The sequence below is a fragment of the Salmo salar genome, chromosome 03 (assembly GCF_965601325.2).
Source record: "Salmo salar chromosome 03, fSalSal1, whole genome shotgun sequence".
NCBI lineage: Eukaryota > Metazoa > Chordata > Actinopteri > Salmoniformes > Salmonidae > Salmo > Salmo salar.
Window position 1 is genome coordinate 38006443 of NC_138293.1, and position 19099 is coordinate 38025541.

General features: G+C 45.0%; 1 protein-coding gene across 1 annotated transcript in view; it reads left to right on the forward strand.

Moving 5' to 3' along the window:
- LOC106600236 (uncharacterized) overlaps positions 1 to 19099 on the forward strand; it is a 129869-nt gene that overhangs the window by 78197 nt on the left and 32573 nt on the right. The window contains exon 6 of the mRNA XM_014191562.3: positions 16841 to 17022. Coding sequence (XP_014047037.3) covers positions 16841 to 17022 — 182 coding nt within the window. The remainder of the gene's footprint in view (positions 1 to 16840; positions 17023 to 19099) is intronic.

Genomic DNA, 19099 nt, shown 5'->3' on the forward strand with positions numbered 1-19099 from the left:
TGTCTTAATGCAGGAACCTGACTACCTGTAGAGCTTGTGAGCCCAGCAACATGTGGAGATCCACCTTGTGACGTACACCTCTACAATGTTCTAGGAGCCATACGTGGGTTTCTTCTTAGCCAGGTTGGAACATTGATTCATAGCTCAGTGGCAGTTGGCTATTAGGGTGTTACACATGCGGACTCAGGTGCTCCGTGTCCACTCTGGAGTTTTATGCACTTTTAAAAGCCTTGGCTGCCAAGGGGACTAGAGACACAGCCTGTGCCAAGGTGATGGATGGATAGGTAGATTGTCTGACGGATGACTACATAGGGTAGGCCTGATAAGATCAGTGTCTTTTTTTATGTGACAACGAGAAGAGAGAGAGCGATACAGAGAGGGATTTCATCATAAATATTGCTAATTTATTTCCCCCAAAAGGGTGCCAGTTACTGAGAAAATGAGACTGGGGAAGAGTTAGAGAGATGGTGGGATGGTGAAAGAGAGAGAAATAGAGACAGAGAGAGAGGGAGAATGAGAGAGGAAGAAGGAGAGAGAAGAAAGAGGGGGGTACAGAAAGACAAAGAAATAGAGAATATTGTCATTGACAAACATTCACAATTTTTCTACTTCATATTCATAAATTCTAGCATCACCCCAACATCAATATATGTGAAAATGGGGGGGAATGTTGTTGACCTTTCCTTTCTTAAAACTACTGTGATAATTTCAGAAAGTAACTAAGCTGTTGCTGCAATTTCAGGTGAAAACTCAATAAAACAAGTTTCAAATATCATGAAAAAGTCCAGCTGTTGTCACGTTCGTCGTAGGAAGGAGACCAAGGCGCAGCGTGGGTATCGTTCCATATCTTTTATTTTAATGTGAAACTTTGCAAGACAAACAATAAACTATAAACAAACCACAAACCGTGACGACAGAGTTGCTACATGCACTAACTCAAAATAATCTCCCACAAACACAGGTGGGAAAAACAACTACTTAAATATGATCCCCAATTAGAGACAACGATGACCAGCTGCCTCTAATTGGGGATCATACAAAAACCCCAACATAGAAAAAAGAAACTAGAACCAAACAACATAGAACTAAATAAACTAGATAACCCCAGTCACGACCTGACCTACTCTACCATAGAAAATAAGAGCTCTCTATGGTCAGGACGTGACAGCTGTTTAAAAAATATTGCTCTGCTATTAGTATTTTTACTGTATGAATTCTGAGCTCAAGGAAACAATTCTGTTTACATTGCCCTGCTTACTTCGGGGCAACTATCGGGCAAGAGTCGTGCGTGACCTCCGGAGGTAGCATTCCAGACTTGAGAAATAGGCAAGTTTACATTGTAATGTCTCTCGAGAATCGATACCGCTCGAGAATCTCGAAATTCTCCCCCTCTGTGGGTCTATTCTCCTTATCGAGAGATAAGGAGAATAGACCCACAGAGGGGGAGAAAGAGAAAAAGAGAGGCCTCCCAAGGGAAAGAAAGACATAAAGACCAGCATGTGGGACTGGATTATTAAAAGGAATGAGGGAACAGGCAGAACAGAAAGAGGGAGGAGGTGAAAGAAAGATTGGAACAGGACACATAAAGACTGCCAGAAGGAGAGAAATACCCACAGTGTGTGAAAAAGGGAGTGAAAGAATGGAGCGGAGGGAGGTGGGATGGTAATCACGGTAGTTGTCCTCTGAAGAAATGAGTGAGAGAAAAAGAAGAGGAGAAATAACATAGAAGCATGAGTGGGTGAAGTGATGAAGTCGCAGGGGAGTGAGACTGGCAATGCATAATAGCTTAACTCTGTGTGTGTGTGTGTGTGTGTGTGTGTGTGTGTGTGTGTGTGTGTGTGTGTGTGTGTGTGTGTGTGTGTGTGTGTGTGTGTGTGTGTGTGTGTGTGTGTGTGTGTGTGTGTGTGTGTGTGTGTGTTAACCTTTATTTAAGCAGGGAGTCAGAAAATCATTCTGTATCTAGTGTGACCACCATTTGCCTCGTGCAGTGCGACACATCTCCTTTGCATAGCGTTGATCAGGCTGTTGATTGTGGCCTGTGGAATGTTGTCCCACTCCTCCTTCAATGGCTTTGCGAAGTTGCTGGATTTTGGCGGGAACTTGAACACGCTGTTGTACACGTTGATCCAGAGCATCCCAAACATGCTCAATGGGTGACATGTCTGCTGAGTATGAAGGCCATGGAAGAACTGGGGCATTTTCAGCTTCCAGGAATTGTGTACAGGTCCTTGCAACATGTTGCCGTGCATCATCATGTTGAACCATGAGGTAATGGCGGCAGATGAATGGACGACAATGGACCTCAGGATCTCGTCACAGTATCTCTGTGCATTCAAATTGACATCGATAAAATGCAATTGTGTTCGTTGTCCGTAGCTTATGCCTGCCCATACAATAACCCCACCGCCACCATGGGGCTCTCTGTTCCCAACGTTGACATCATCAAACTGCTCGCCCACATGACGCCATAAACGAGGCCGGTTGGACGTAGTGCCAAATTCTCTAAAACGATGTTGGAGGCGGCTTATGGTAGAGAAATCAACATTCAATTCTCAAGCAACAGCTCTGGTGGACATTCCTGCAGCCAGCAAGCCAATTGCACGCTCCCTCAAAACACGAGACATCTGTGGCATTGTGTTGTGGTGACAAAACTGCACATTTTACAGTGGCCTTTTATTGTCCCCTGTGTAATGATCATTCTGTTTAATCAGCTTCTTGGTATGCCACACCTGTCAGGTGGATGGATTATGCTTACTAACAGAGATGTAAACACATTTGTGCGTAAAAGTTTAGAAAAATAAGCTTTTTGTGCATATGGAAAATTACTAGGATATTTATTTCAGATCATGAAACATGGAACCAACACTTTACATGTGGCGTTTATAATTTGCATTCGGAAAGTATTCAGACCCCTTGACTTTTTCCACATTTTGTTACGTTACAGCCTTATTCTATTTATTAAATTGATTTTCCCCTCATCAATCTACACACAATATCCCATAAAAAAATTCAAAAAAATAAAGAACTGAAATATCACATTTACATAAGCATTCAGACCATTTACTCAGTACTTTGATAAAGCATTTTTGGCACCGATTACAGCCTCAAGTCTTCTTGGGTATGGCGCTACAAGCTTGGCACACCTGTATTTGGGGAGTTTCTCCCATTCCTCTTTGCAGATCCTCTCAAGCTCTGTCAGGTTGGATGGGGAGCTTTGCTGCACAGCTATTTTCAAGTCTCTCAAGAGACGTTCAATTTTTTAGATTTTTTTATTTATTTCACCTTTATTTAACCAGGTAGGCCAGTTGAGAACAAGTTCTCATTTCCAACTGCGACCTGGCCAAGATAAAGCAAAGCATTGCGACAAAAACAACAACACAGAGTTACACATGGGATCAACAAATGTACAGTCAATAACACAATAGAAAATCTGTATACAGTGTGTGAAAATGAAGTAAGGAAGTAAGGCAATAAATAGGCCATAGTGGCGAATTAATTACAATTCAGTTAACACTGGAGTGATATATGTGCAGATGAGGATGTGCAAGTAGAAATACCGGTGTGGAAAAGAGAAGAAGAAAACATAAAACAAATATGGGGATGAGGTAGGTAGTTGGTTGGATGGACTATTTACAGATGTGCTGTGTACAGCTGCAGCGATCGGTAAGCAGCTCTGACAGCCGATGCTTGAAGTTAGTGAGGGAGATATAAGTCTCCAACTTCAGTGATCTTTGCAATTCGTTCCAGTCATTGGCAGCAGAGAACTGGAAGGAAAGGCGGCCAAAGGAGGTGTTGGCTTTGGGGATGACCAGTGAAATATACCTGCTGGAGCGGGTGCTACGGGTGGGTGTTGCTATGGTGACCAGTGAGCTGAGATAAGGCGGAGCTTTACCGAGCAAGAACTTATAGATGACCTGGAGCCAGTGGGTTTGGTGACGAATATGTAGCGAGGACCAGCCAACGAGAGCATACAGGTCGCAATGGTGGGTAGTATATGGGGCTTTGGTGACAAAACGGATGGCACTGTGATAGACTGCATCCAGTTTGCTGAGTAGTGTTGGAGGCTATTTTGTAAATGACATCGCCAAAGTCAAGGTTCGATAGGATAGTCAGTTTTACGAGGGTATGTTTGGCAGCATGAGTGAAGGAGGCTTGGTTGCGAAATAGGAATCTGATTCTAGATTTAATTTTGGATTGGAGATGCTTAATATGAGTCTGGAAGGAGAGTTTACAGTCTAGCCAGACACCTAGGTATTTATAGTTGTCCACATATTCTAAGTCAGAACCGTCCAGAGTAGTGATGCTAGGCGAGCGAGTGCGGGCAGCGATCGGTTGAAGAGCATGCATTTAGTTTTACTAGCGTTTAAGAGCAGTTGGAGGCCACGAAAGGAGTGTTGTATGGCATTGAAGCTCGTTTTGAGGTGTGTTAACACAGTGTCCAAAGAAGGGCCAGATGTATACAGAAAGGTGTCGTCTGCGTAGAGGTGGATCAAAGAATCACCCGCAGCAAGAATGACATCATTGATATATACAGAGAAAAGAGTCAGCCCGAGAATTGAACCCTGTGGCACCCCCATAGAGACTGCCAGAGGTTCCGGACAACAGGCCCTCCTATTTGACACACTGAACTCTATCTGAGAAGTAGTTTGTGAGCCAGGCGAGGCAGTCATTAGTGAAACCAAGGCTGTTGAGTCTGCCGATAAGAATACGGTTATTGACAGAGTCGAAAGCCTTGGCCAGGTCGATGAAGACGGCTGCACAGTACTGTTTTTTATCGATGGTGGTTATGATATCGTTTGCTGCGGGGGTGCAGAGCTGTTGGCCTGAGTTGGGGTAGAAAGCGTGGCCAGGTGGAAAGCGTGGCCAGCCGTAGAGAAATGCTTGTTGAAATTCTCGATTATCGTGGATTTATCGGTGGTGACAGTGTTTCCTAGCAGTGGGCAGCTGAGAGAAGGTGCTCTTATTCTCCATGGACTTTACAGTGTCCCAAAACGTTTTGAAAAAGCTAGCCTTTGCAATCGGGTTCAAGTCCGAGTTCTGTCCTGAAGCCACTCCTGCGTTGTCCTGGTTGTGTGCTTAGGGTCGTTGTCCTGTTGGAAGGTGAACCTTCGACCCAGTCTGAGGTCCTTAGCGCTCTGGGGCAGGTTGTCATTGAGGATCTCTCTGTAATTTGTTCTGTTCATCTTTCCCTCGATCCTGACTAGTCTCCCAGTCCCTGCCGCTTAAAAAAACATACCTACAGAAATGATGCTGCCACCACCATGCTTCACTGTAAGGATGGTGCCAGGTTTCCTCCAGACGTGACGCTTGGCATTCAGGCCGAAGAGTTCAATCTTGGTTTCATCAGACCAGACAATCTTGTTTCTCATGGTCTGAGAGTCTTTTAGGTGCCTTTTGGCAAACTCCAAGCGGGCTGTCATGTGCCTTTTACTGAGGAGTGGCTTCCGTCTGGCCACTCTACGATAAAGGCCTGATTGGTAGAGTGCTGCAGAGATGGTTGTCCTTCTGTAACGTTCTCCCATCTCCACAGAGAAACTCTGGAGCTCTGTCATTGTGACCATCTGTATTTGGTCACCTCCCTGACCAAGGCCCTTCTCCCCCGATTGCTCAGTTTGGTGGCCAGCTCTAGGAAGAGCCACTGTGTTCTTGGGGACATTCAATGCTGCATACATTTTTAAGGTACCCTTCCCCAGATCTGTGCCTTGACATAATCCTGTCACGGAGCTCTACAGACAATTCCTTCGACCTCATGGCTTGGTTTTTGCTCTGACATGCACTGTCAACTGTGGGACCTTATTTGGACAGGTGTGTGCCTTTCCAAATCATGTCCAATCAATATAATTTCTCACAGGGGGACTCCAATCAAGTTGTAGATACATCTCAAGGATGACCAATGGAAACAGGATGTACCTGAGCAAAATGTTGAGTCTCATAGCGAAGTGTATGAGTACTTATGTAAATGAGGTATTTCAGTTTTTTATTTCCAATAGATTTGCAAAAATTTCTAAAACCTGTTTTTGCTTTGTCATTATGGGGTTTTGTGTGTAGATTGATGCACTCTATATACACATCAATTACAAAGTACATGAAAAGCCAACACAAAACACATTGTTCAGTAAAAAGGCCCTATAACGTTAAGTATAACATCTGTCTTGCTCTGTCTTGATCTCCCTTCTTTCTCCTCTTGACACATTCATGTGCACACACCCTTTATCTAAAATATGATTCACTGGCTAGAATATTTTTATTGTGTAAATCATTAAAGAAGAATATCTACATGTATTGAATCGGCTGTTTACTTTAACACGGTGCATCACACACGGATGTTTGGCAATTTGTCAAGCTGAGAGGAGACAGGGAAAGCGAAAGGTGACAAGCTTTGTCATCTTACTTCATGGCCAACCCCACCTCCTGCTTTCTGTCTCTCTCTTTTCTTCTCTCTCTCCCTTTCACTGCCTCTACCCAATCCTTCCCTTTCTGCATCTCTCCATCTCCCCCTCTCTCTCTCTCCATTAATCCCCCCACTATCTCTCCCTTTGTCGCTCTCCTACACACTCCCGCTGTCCCCAGTCACCCCCTTCACACTGTCCTTTCACACTCCCCATCTGTGCCTGTTTTAGAGCACCACAGAGAGCCAATCACTCTCTCTGATTGTTAAACAGAAGTGTCCATGCGGGATGTCTCCCCTCTGTCCTTAAAATCCTTCACAGTACACTCCAGTCAGACCATAATACTGCATTTATTAACCAACAGTTATTCTCCTATCACACTGTAAATTAAATTTAGTACCCAAGCTTGATGAGGACCACAGAATGCTCCAGAATGGTTTCAGTAACGCTTATGGCTTGTTCGTACAGTCCTGTAAAATGTCTGACCACAGAGATCGTGTGTATAACACTAGTACTGCATTGGGAGCCACTCTTGAGTTTTGAGTGCTGCTATGTCAAACACCATATTCAGGGAACTGTCATTTAGTCATATGGTCAGTAAGCACAGACAAAATGTATCCACATCATTAAACATCACATATAGCAACTCCATTATTGACTAGAGTGGTAGTGGTAACCATTGGTAACATTTCCATCCCATCAGTGCTATACAATAGCAAGTAGCAACTCTATGCTCTATGCAACACTGCATCTAATGTTTTGCTCAATATGACATTGAAAAGGCATTTGTGATTCGACCGCCTCATCATACGCTTGAGCACGCCATGTCTTATGGCATTGAATATGTCATCTGAGCTAAAGAAGCTGATTAATGTATGTTTAGGAAGCCGTAATGATCTGAGGAGATGTGCATCCTTTTCTATGTGACTACCCTCTTCCCATATTCTTCTGCGTCACACAACGCCCATCTTCATTTTCCCAATGTGTCCGACTGCTTACCATCTCTGCGTCTTTCCAATGTGACCACCCACTTTCCGCTTCTCAATGCGTTTTTCCCAGTGGGCGCCTCCCACACTAAGACTTTAGTTATCACTGGTTTCCCCTGTGCATGAGATGCTCGTTTGAATGCATGAAAATGAGTCCGGAGTGCAAGTTCACTGAGCGTGAAGGAGGGATGGGGGGGAAGGATGGGAAGAGGAGAGAAGGAGGGGAATAAGAGTTAAGCCATGAACTGCCTCGTCCCAGCCATAAGGACAGCTGCAATCATGTGAGCCGTAATCATTTCATCTCATTCTGCTTGTGGAAACAGTGCATTGAAACGTCGCTAGTCCTATCTCTGGTTCAGGGCTAGGCTGCAGGGCTCTGGGGCTTTGAAGCGTGGATGGGCCTTGTCATGTGACCATGGAGACTTGGCTGCCTGCTGTACTGTATGTCCTGGGAGGATGATTTATGGACTGATACAGCTGATTGGGTCGGCTGAGAGAATGCAAATAAGCATGCACGCATGCGCACACACACACACACACACACACACACACACACACACACACACACACACACACACACACACACACACACACACACACACACACACACACACACACACACACACACAGAGTATACACACAGGGCTTCCCTCTGATAGAGAAGCCCTCTGGGTGCTATAGTTAACAGTGGGCCATGAAAACGTCCCTAAAATCGCTCCATCGTATCACAACGCACAATTAGGCCCGGGATGGCATTGCCCCAGAGTTTGTGGTGTGGTATGGTGCTGCCTGGATATGCTCCTCTTGGGCAATGCCTGCCTGCACTACCCTTCCTTCGTGGTTATGCCCACAGGGTTGTGAGGGAGGGAGACGTGGTGTCGGTAGGGTCGCAAGCACCACTGCCTCCTGGGTACAGGCTGTTTATTGTGATTATAGGCCTGGGCGGTGAACACTCAGACTGGGGTACTGGTTAGAGCAACAGCAATCCAGCTCCAGTCCCTTAGAGGAATACACTAACAGCAGTCTCCTAGATTAGCTTTTTCCTTCACAGACCCCATGCAGCAAAAGAGCCTGTGGGGAGATATTCATCTCACAATGTAATCGCTACAACACAAGGTAGAATAGGCATACATGCCACTGTGGCTATGGAAGCCCACGAGTACATTCTGAGACGTCCAAGACTTCTTGAAAATACGAATTAATCGCAAGAGGGGAGAGTTTGAAACATCATTAAAGCCAGCAGCAGCCATTTGTACTAGTTTTCAGGAGGAACAACCTTGGGCCATCATCGTTGTCTCGTCACCAGTGTTGAAATGAAATCCATCAAGAAGCACCTCCGTGTCTATCCATCTTCGAGAGCACGAGCTGAAAGAAAATGGCATCCGTTTTTTTTTTTTTGCCTTCCTTGTCATCTAACGTGGCAGTGTGCCCTCACGCAGAATACAAGGAGTTAAAGCCATTCTTTTTGTGCCGAGCCATCAGTGGACGGAAGGCAGAGCGGAAAAGGAGAGAGAAGTGATTTCCATGCTAATGGGAATGTTCGCGGCAGGGCTTTCTCTCTCTCTCTCTCTCTCTTTCTCTCTCTCTCTGTCGGTCTCTGTCGGCACATATGAATGTAGCTGCTGGACTGTGAAAGCCACGGGGGGGCTTACCCATCCACGTCTCGTGTGGGGATGCTGCTGGCTGGCTCACGTGGGCACTGTCACTGGCAGGGGGTAGAGTTAGAGAGGAGTGGGTGGTGGTGGTGGTGGAGGAGGAGGTAGGGTTAAAATAGAACCTAACTCGAAAAATGGAACACCCCAAGGGGACATGTGTAGTTGGCGGAACTTTTGCATTTGCCACTCTTGCCTCTGTGGGGTTTCAGCAGGGGGTTTGAGTGGCTGCCTGACCATGTCCAACCAAAGACGTTCCCTGCGGTCTATGTCCAACCGAGCGCTTCCCTGGGGTCTGCTGCTCAAATAGGAAGACGTGGAAATGTGCCAGTGATGTCAAAGAAAACCTTCTGCCAGCGACAACGGTAGTAGAGGTGAAATCGCCTCAGTCTGTCCTCTCTCATTTCTTATGTATGAGCTTGGCTGGAACCCTGCTTCCACATTTATGCTGGTAATACATAGTGCATGAATCCACATCAACGTCCCCCTCGAATGCTTGCGTTGTTAAACAAATGCTCACCACTTCAAAGTGTATACAGTAGATTATACAGTCAAATATGAAGCTAGCAAATTAATCGGCAAATGAAGGCTGTTCTGCTGTGGCTCTCAATGCCTTCGGTTTGAGTGGCTCCCGTCCAGCTGTTTCAGTGGGTCAAAGATGAGTGATGATGTGAAGTAGTTATTGGTGAATAAACACAGCCATTAGACTGTTAGGATTGGATATGTGGGCAGGGGAGCTGACCTCAGTTGCTACGCAGTCGCTTAGGAGAGGAGAGAAGGCCTGGAACACTATAGCCATGCCAGATCTGTATGTGCCAACTCTGACACTCGTCAGTTGACTAAAGCACATACATTGGACAGGCTATGATGAACACTGCCTCTAAGGCCAAGAAGAAGCCAGTAGAGAGGAGAGAAGGTCTAGGTCATGGCAGGAAAATGTGAGGAAACAATTGTAACTTGACCCTGTATTTGACCTTTGACTCTTTGACTCTTCCTCCAAGGCCTTGAAGAACTCACAGAGCTCATCAGAATATGAGATCGCCCTCTCTCTGCCCTTCATAATCTAGTCTGCACTCTACTGAACACAACTACACTGAGTGTACAAAACATTAAGAACACCTTCCTAATATTGAGTTGTACCCCTTTTGCCCTCAGAACAGCCTCAGTTCGTCGGGGCATGAACTCAACAAGGTGTCGAAAGCATTCCACAGGGATGCTGGCCCATGTTGACTCCAATGCTTCCCACAGTTGTGTCAAGTTGGCAGGATGTCCTTCGGGTGGTGGACCATTCTTGATACACATGGGAAACTGTTGTGTGAAAAATCAAGCAACGTTTAATTTCTTGGCACAAACGGTGCGCCTGGCACCTACTACCATAACCCGTTCAAAGGCACTTCAATCTTTTGTCTTGCCCATTCACCCTCTGAATGGCACACATACACAATCCATGTCTCAATTGTCTCAAGGCTTAAAAGTCCTTCTTTACCCTGTCTCCTTCCCTTCATCTACACTGATTGAAGTGGATTTAAGTGACATCAATAAGGGATCATAGTACCTTTCACCTGGATTCACCTGATCAGTCTGTTAATGTTTTGTACACTCAGGTGTTTCTCAATATGCATACTACCGTGCTCCACACTCTCATGCTCTGACTGCATTCTCCGTCCACGTTCTCTTGAGTACGTTCTTGCGAGGACGAGTGTGGAGAATGCATAAAACAATACATTTGTTGTATTACTGTATTACCTCACGCTTCACTTCCCCATTCACTGAACCTTCTTCCAGCCAGGACAATGGCAACAATAGAGACAAACCAAGATATACACAAACCAAACGTTTTACTTCATAATTATCAGCTAGATATGTGAATTGTAATAATCTAGCTAGAGAGCTAGTTAAACAGGCAAAAATGACCTAAAACTTGTTATATGCAATATAATGTCCATTCTTCGTGGGTAGCTAGCTAACAATTCTTTGTGGCAATTCTTTGTGGCCAAAATTAACACAGCATGTATTTATTAACATAAAATATAAAATATTGTTGTCAGGCAACATATGAAATGTGAATAGGCAACATTTCATTCCGAAGTTGGAGTGTATTTATATAGCTATTTTTTTTATGGCTCCCGAGTGGAGCAGCGGTCTAAGGCACTGCATCTCCGTGCAAGAGACGTCACTACAGTCCCTGGTTCGAATCCAGGCTGCATCACATCCGGCCGTGATTGGGAGTCCCGTAAGGCGCCGTACAATTGGCCCTGTGTTGACCGGGTTAGACCGTCATTGTAAATAAGAATTTGTTCTTAACTGACTTGCCTAGTTAAATAAAGGTTTTTATATAAAAAATATATACACTGCCGTTCAGAAGTGTGGGGTCACTTATAAATATCCTTGTTTTTTTTTTGGTCCATTAAAATAACATCAAATTGATCAGAAACACAGTGTAGACATTGTTAATGTTGTAAATGACTTTTGGAACTGGAAACGGCAGATTTTTTATGGAATATCTACATAGGCGTACAGAGGCCCATTATCAGCAACCATCACTCCTGTGTTCCAATGGCACGTTGTGTTAGTTAATCCAAGTTTAGCATTTTAAAAGGCTAATTGATCATTAGAAAACCCTTTTGCAATTATGTTAGCACAGCTGAAAACGGTTGTTCTGATTAAAAAAGCAATAAAACGGGCCTTCTTTAGACTTGTTGAGTATCTGGAGCATCAGCATTTGTGGGTTCGATTACAAGCTCACAAGGCCAGAAAAAAAGAACTTTCTTCTGAAACTCGTCAGTCTATTCTTGTTCTGAGAAATGAAGGCTATTTCCTGCGAGATATTGCCAAGAAACTGAACATCTCGTACAACGCTGTTTACTACTCCCTTCACAGAACAGCGCAAACTGGCTCTAACCAGAATAGAATAAATTGGGTGTTTGATTTTTAACTAAGTTTGACTAATTTAGTTGGGCATCGTTGCTCAGTTGCAATTACAAAAGTAATAGTGATAGTGACGATAACAAAACAATTAAGTAATTAGCAATAATTCCAATACTTATTATTGCTAATTAAGTTCCTCATCCTCAGAGGAAGTCCTAATTAAAATAGAGGTGATTAATATTGTCCTCCTTTTTATCATTTTATTTTGCTCCCCATTTCTTTTTCCTCTTTATTAATATTTCATCTAAAGTTCAGAGCTTTCTGCTTCAATAGACAGTAAAATCACTATTGGAAACATTACTCTCAGACTCTCTTTCTCTCCATTTTTCTCTCTCTTTCTCTTGCTCACTACCTCCCTCTCTCTGGCTCCCCATACCAACTCTCACTTTTTCTTTATTTCCGTTCAACCTGTGTCACCCTCTCTCTCTCTCTCATCTCTCTCTCATGCATTTCCACTTCCACTCTCCCGCTCTCGTCCTCTCTTTTCCCTATCTGCATCCCTTTCTATGGCCAGTCGTGTGTACTAGTCATACTGATTCTGTCCATTTATAGTGTTCTCTCAGTAATACCCATCATTCAGTCAGTGTCCTCTGTGTCCCTGGGGACTGTTCACTTCCTCCTACTCATTACAGCATTAATGTAGAGGCCCATCCATTTATGAGGTAAATACAGTATGTAATATATATCATGTCTCTCTAAGTGTGGCAGTAATGTAGTGGAGGACTCATTCATCCTGCAGGCATGCCATGTTAACCCTTTGTTGCCTGGTCCTGCAGTATTAGAGTGGTGCCGTGATGTCCAGTTAGCCTGCCGGTCAAATAGCCGAGCCTCTCTCTCTCCCTCCCTCTATCTTGCTGTTTCTCTCTCTATCTCTCTCACTCTCCCCCAATCTATCTCTCTGTATTAGCCTACTAATATTTATGCCTACATTTCTCCCACTCTCCAGCCTTCTCTCCCTCCCTTGCTGTTCTCTTCCCTTAAGCCTCATCCACTAGAAGTGCTTGTGTGATGGACTCTTACTAAACGGATGCAGATTTTATTCAGGCTATTTTCAACCAGTGCGTGCACTTTAGCCAGCTAGACACTTTTTTAATGACTCTCCTTACTCCCACCACTTCGGAGAAACAGAAAGCCTCCTACCCAAATAAGACGGGTCCTACCCCCCCCCCCCCCCATCTCTCAGCCCTCTCCTCTCCTAGCGTTATTACTATAGCCTACCCTGCAGTGAGTCTGCAACTCACTGTCCCTGTCCTCTTCTCTCTTTTCATTTTCCTTTTGGTTTCATTTCACAGAATTCATAACCTATGTGCCCCTTTCAGAATCTCTTTTACTAGGACTAGTCACCTCTTCTCTTTTTATCCTTCTTTCACTCCGTACCTCCTCCTCCCTCTATCCTCAGCTCCTTGTCCTCCTGTCTCAGTGTGATGTCACAGATAAACCTGTTTAAACTACAGCCACCCCTAATTAACTCCCACTGGCTGTCACTTCACTTCCCCTTTACACTAATCTCCCATCAGTGTGGCCTGTTTCAACCAATCACCACGCTTTGCCCAGGTGCCCTGACCAATCACGGTGTTCGTAATTTAACCGTTGAACACTAAAAAGCAGTTTAGTAGTCTGGGGGAAAAAAGTATCTTCTGTTATCTCCAGTGAGGTGAGGGGGAAGATGGCGAGTTGAAGGTGTTTCTCTTTGAAGTGCACTTGAGCAGACCACCGTGGAGGGGTTTGAGCAGACCACCATGGAGGGGTTTGAGCAGAGCACCGTGGAGGGGTTTGAGCAGAGCACCATGGAGGGGTTTGAGCAGAGCACCGTGGAGGGGTTTGAGCAGAGCACCGTGGAGGGGTTTGAGCAGACCACCGTGGAGGGGTTTGAGCAGAGCACCATGGAGGGGTTTGAGCAGATCACAATGGAGGGGTTTGAGCAGACCACAATGGAGGGGTTTGAGCAGACCACAATGGAGGGGTTTGAGCAGACCACAATGGAGGGGTTTGAGCAGACCACAATGGAGGGGTTTGAGCAGACCACAATGGAGGGCTTTGATTCTCTCTCCTGAGCGCAATTACCAAGGCCTGATGGGGAGCACTGTATCAGAGAGCCACAAAATATTGAGCCTGTGTCCACCCATGGTGCTTCACCACAGCTCTCTAGAAAGGCCAGAGCCAGGAGTTTCAAGTGATGTGTGATTATTGTTGCCTTGGCATCCTGTCCTCATATTATTTGGAGCTGTCGCTCCCTCTTTCTTTCCCTCTCGCCTTCTCCATCGATCTCCAGTGGACATGATGAATGATTTCAGTTGCCCGCTTGACTACATGGTGAGAGGAAAGCTGATAATGACTACTTTACCATCGCCATCACGCCTCCCCCCATTCACTCCTACAGCTGTCTCTCTCTGTTTGTTTGTTTGTGTTTGTGTGTGTGTGTGTTTGTGTGTGTGTGTTTGTGTGTGTGTTTGTGTTTGTGTGTGTGTGTGTTTGTGTGTGTGTTTGTGTGTGTGTGTGTGTGTGTGTGTGTGTTGTGTGTGTGTGTGTGTGTGTGTGTGTGTGTGTGTGTGTGTGTGTGTGTGTGTGTGTGTGTGTGTGTGTGTGTGTGTGTGGTTGCACGCACCTGCATCACTGCTCTTGTGTAACATAGCTCTGAGATTTATGATTGCCTTCAAGCAGTAAATCGACATATAGACAACTGTTACAACGAGTGTTTGTTGTGTATGTTAATGAGAGAGAGAGAGAGTTTCTCTGCATCTGTGTGGGTAGGCTGATAGTTTTTTTGGGGGGGGATCACTTGAATAGAACTTAGCTAATTTTGGGTGTCATTAGTAATATGAATGTTTTGTGGGATGGTCTGAGTCTTTGCCTTCTGGTGCCCAGTGTCCCAGATGGTTGATTCGTCGTCATGGCAAATAAACTGATATGTTATGTTGATTCATTGGCACAGTTTCCCCTTCAGTAGGCAGGCCCAGGCCCCGGAGTCTCTGTGGGCGTAAGCATGCTGAGTTTCATGTTTCGCTGCCTTAGGAGATGGAAATGTACATTTATATCCTGTAATATACACGGTTTGTTCTTTCTTTAACTCATTATTAGAATACAAAGAATATGTATTTATTATTCATAGCCTACGGAGCATAAATGTATATTTTTGCTGACATCGTGCCCAGCCAATCCCTCAGGACACCACACCCACACACGAGGGCACCTAGGGACCGGAGTTGTTCCTGACCACATGCCCTGATGACGAAAACATGAGTTCATGTGGTCAGGAAAAACTCCTGGCCCCTACTCAAACATGTCAGTGATAGTACTTGGATCCTAAATCAGGTGTCATAAGCAGATAGCTGCTAGAAGAAGGAGAAGGTTGGTCGTTGGGCCAGAGGATCAAAGAGCAGGTGAACGACCAGGGAGCAGATAACTCTCAAGGGCCCAGCACTTGGATGTTGTACTGTAGAAATGAGCTTGATGACTTAAGCTGTGGACATGATGCCGCTTGATTGATGTCAATTGTGGTGGCTAACGCTACATTCTCCTTATGTTTGAAGAAATATAGGACACAATTCTGGTGTTTGTCCAATGTTAAAAGTGATGGCAAACATTATCTTCCACCGTAATTCATTGATTGGATTAATACATTACAATTTAACATTTGTCCTGTGTTTTGTTGTGAAGGACAAAATCCTTATCTAACATTTTGTCTTACTCTGATGTAGGCGGATACAGACTGTCTTACTCCGTGTTTATTTGATGTAGTCCCGATGTTGTCTGGCTGAAGTGCTGGTTATCATTTTTACTGTCACAAAACACTTCTTACAATGTTATTCCCTCTGAGCCCCAGTGTTTATCAGATTTTCCCGAGCAATAGCAAGGTGTGGATAGCTGCTCTGCTGAATGAGCACGTCAGTTTTGTGTATGTATGGCAAAAATATATATTTCTTTCTCCCCACCTCCCTTGATCTTGTCACTTGAGTTGATGGCCCGTGTGTGGTATACACCAGTTTGCCAAGCGACTGTGAAGTGTAAGAAATGGACTGTGCGTGAGCAATGCAGACCTGCGACTGACTAGCTAGCTACTGTATTGCTCTGTGCTCTCTCCCAGAAAGATTGAGTCACGGGAGCAGTGTATTTGTCTGTAATATAAACTGCAGCTCCAGCAAAAGGGCCTTTTACTGTGGTGATTTAATGTGAAGAGCACTATAAGGTAAAGTCCCCTGCATGTTTAAACATATCTGAGTGGAGAAGAACCAAAGGCCTATTATCTGTCCTTGATTAAAGGCCCAGTGCAATCCAAAACAGGATTTTCCTGTGTTTTATGTATATATTTCAACACTATGAAGTTGGAATAATACTATGAAATAGTGAAAATTATGATAATGCATTTTTAGTGTAAGAGCTGTTTGAAAAGGCTGGCTGAAATTTCGGCCTGTTTTGGAGGAATGGGAGTTTTGGCCTGCCTGGTGACATAACCAGGCGGTAAATGAGTTAATTGACCAATAAAAAAGAGGGTTGCAAACCTCTCTACCAATTACAGCTAGTTTTAAGATGTCCCCTCCCCACTAGGACACTATTGTTGTTTCTTTTTGACCATTTTAATTGAAAACAAAAAAACGCTGCATTGGACCTTTAATAATCAAACTTGTTAGCAGATAAGAAATAACAGCAGGAGACGAACACAGACATTGACATTTATGAGTCCTCTCTATCTCGTCTCACCAAACACAAACAACGTAGGCAAGAAGAAAGGCGTGTCATGTAACCTGTGATATGTCTCTCTCCCCTGCCATGGCCTCTTCCCTCACTCACTCCCCCTCCTCCCTGTTTTTCATCATATCCCTTATCTAAATCTCTCTTTTTCTCTTCCTCCCTCCTCTCTCTCTCTCCCTCCTCTCTCTCTCTCCAGGTATGTGGTCGTTCTCCGTGTCCGAGCTGGCTGTTCCGGGGGCGGAGGTGGGCCGTATCTCGGCAACAGATGCTGACCTGGGCGACAATGCCAAGCTGGAATATACCATCCTGGAGGGAGAGACAGGGAACACCTTCAACATCAGCGGAACGAACCAAGAGGCTGTGATCACACTGAACAAGGTGAGAGGGAAGGTAGATGTGAGAGTAAGCGAGGGAACGTGTTTGATGTTACCCGAGAGAGAGGGTTGGAGGGAACGAGGGAGGGCGGAACAGGGTGGAATAATGGAACAGATGATGAGGAGGAGGAAAGGAGGAGAGAGAGGAAACAGGTGAGCCTGCTATGCTGGATATCTAGGGTTTTCTCTCTGAGCCAGACGGTCATATCTGTGTGTGTGCTTGTTGAATCAGCTCACATTTGCCTTGATGCTGTCTGATTCTAGATGATTCCCCCCAGAGCTGACTGTCACTCTGGGTTATCTACTAATGAAGACGTGTGGTTGGGGATGAGAGCTGACACTGTGTTTGTTGCGTGGAACATGTGTGTGTATGTGTGTCTGTCTCCCGCGTTATTACTCACCTGTGAGTGGGCCTCTCTCACGTGTGATGTTGATGTTGACTGACATCAATAGCAGCAACACCAAAGACCTCTAGTCTGTCTCAGAGACACGCCTGAAATATGCTATTTGAAGCTAAATTAGCCTTTCAAAGAGGCACATACACAGTGTGTGAGTGTTAAAAATATACCCTGCTCTTTAATATAGCCTGTCTCTTAGATCTGAGATATGAGAGACTCTGAGGCGCCTCTGATGGTCATCCAGTGTGTGTGTGTGTGTGTGTGTGTGTGTGTGTGTGTGTGTGTGTGTGTGTGTGTGTGTGTGTGTGTGTGTGTGTGTGTGTGTGTGTGTGTGTGTGTGTGTGTGTGTGTGTGTGTGTGTGTGTGTGTGTGTGTGTGAGTGCCTGCGGATGTGTGTGTCACTGTGACAGTACCCCCAGGGTTTGTGAGATGTGTTAAAAAAGCCTTGGCCGGAGGTAGGGTTGAGAAGGATTTCCAGGCCTGGGATGTGTTACTTTGATAAGAGAGAGAGGGGAGGGAGGGAGGGAGGGAGGGGGGAAGAGACAGTGAGAGGGGGAGAGGGAAGGGGAAACAGAGAGAGGTGAGGGAAAGGGGTGGGGGCACTGATGTATAAAAGGACTGGAAACTGCGTCCAAGATGTCCGACCATTGTTTTTCACGTAATCTACTCACGTTTGCACCCGCCGATTCATGGACCGTCTATATCCGGGTTGCGTCCGGTTTACATGACCCAACATCACATGTGCACTAGCACTCAGTGGGCACAGGGAGCACCGCGAGAAGCGACGACGTCGTCACGTCATCCAAAAACATGGCAGACATTGGATGAATATAAAATGTAAAAATCTTCGGTGATAGAAAAAAAATCGGCCTCAGCGACAATTATTGGAATTTTTCAATGGATGCTTTGTGGACAAAGGTCATGACTAAAGTGTCTTATTTGGAATTTTCTAATCTGACTTCTCTATGTGGCTGTCAATGGAAATTGTATTTCTGGTCCGGGCGTCAGTTAAACTGTAGTACAGAAGCAAGACTGTAGGTGCAGTTGAAACCGTGCTTCAAGACCAGAACCCTGGCCCCTTGGGGGGGGGTTGGATGGAAGTCGGGGAGGAAAAAGAGAGTGAAATTAGCGAGACAGCCAGAGCAAAAACAGACGGAAGAGATAGTGATAAAGAGAGGAGAGAGAAAAGAGAGAGAGACACAAATGAAGCGGAAAAACACACCCAAAGGAAGACAGGCAGGCTGAAAAATAGAGGTTTGTTTGAGAAAAAAACGATAGAGTTAGAGAGCGAGAGATAGAGAGAGCAATAACATAGAGAGAATGTCTAAGCAGCATCCGGCAGAGGGAGATAGAAGTGATCAATTCACCGTGTGCTCAGTCACTAGAGAAATGAGAGGGAAAACGACTTGTAAACAAATACACACCTCCTCTCACATCCCTCTCCAATCACCTCCTCTCCTCTCACATCCCTCTCCTATCTCCCCTTGGATTCCGACTCCATTGCACTGAGGACGCCAAAACAACACCTACAATTATTTTTCCAATATGGAACGTTGTCTCCCTCCTTCCCCAAAAAGATATTCTGGAAAGAAATAGAAGAGATGGATATTTTTACGTCCGTCTTCTCTAGTGCTCTTCCATGTTGGCTCAGGGAACACACGGTTGTCGTTGTGACAGAGGGAG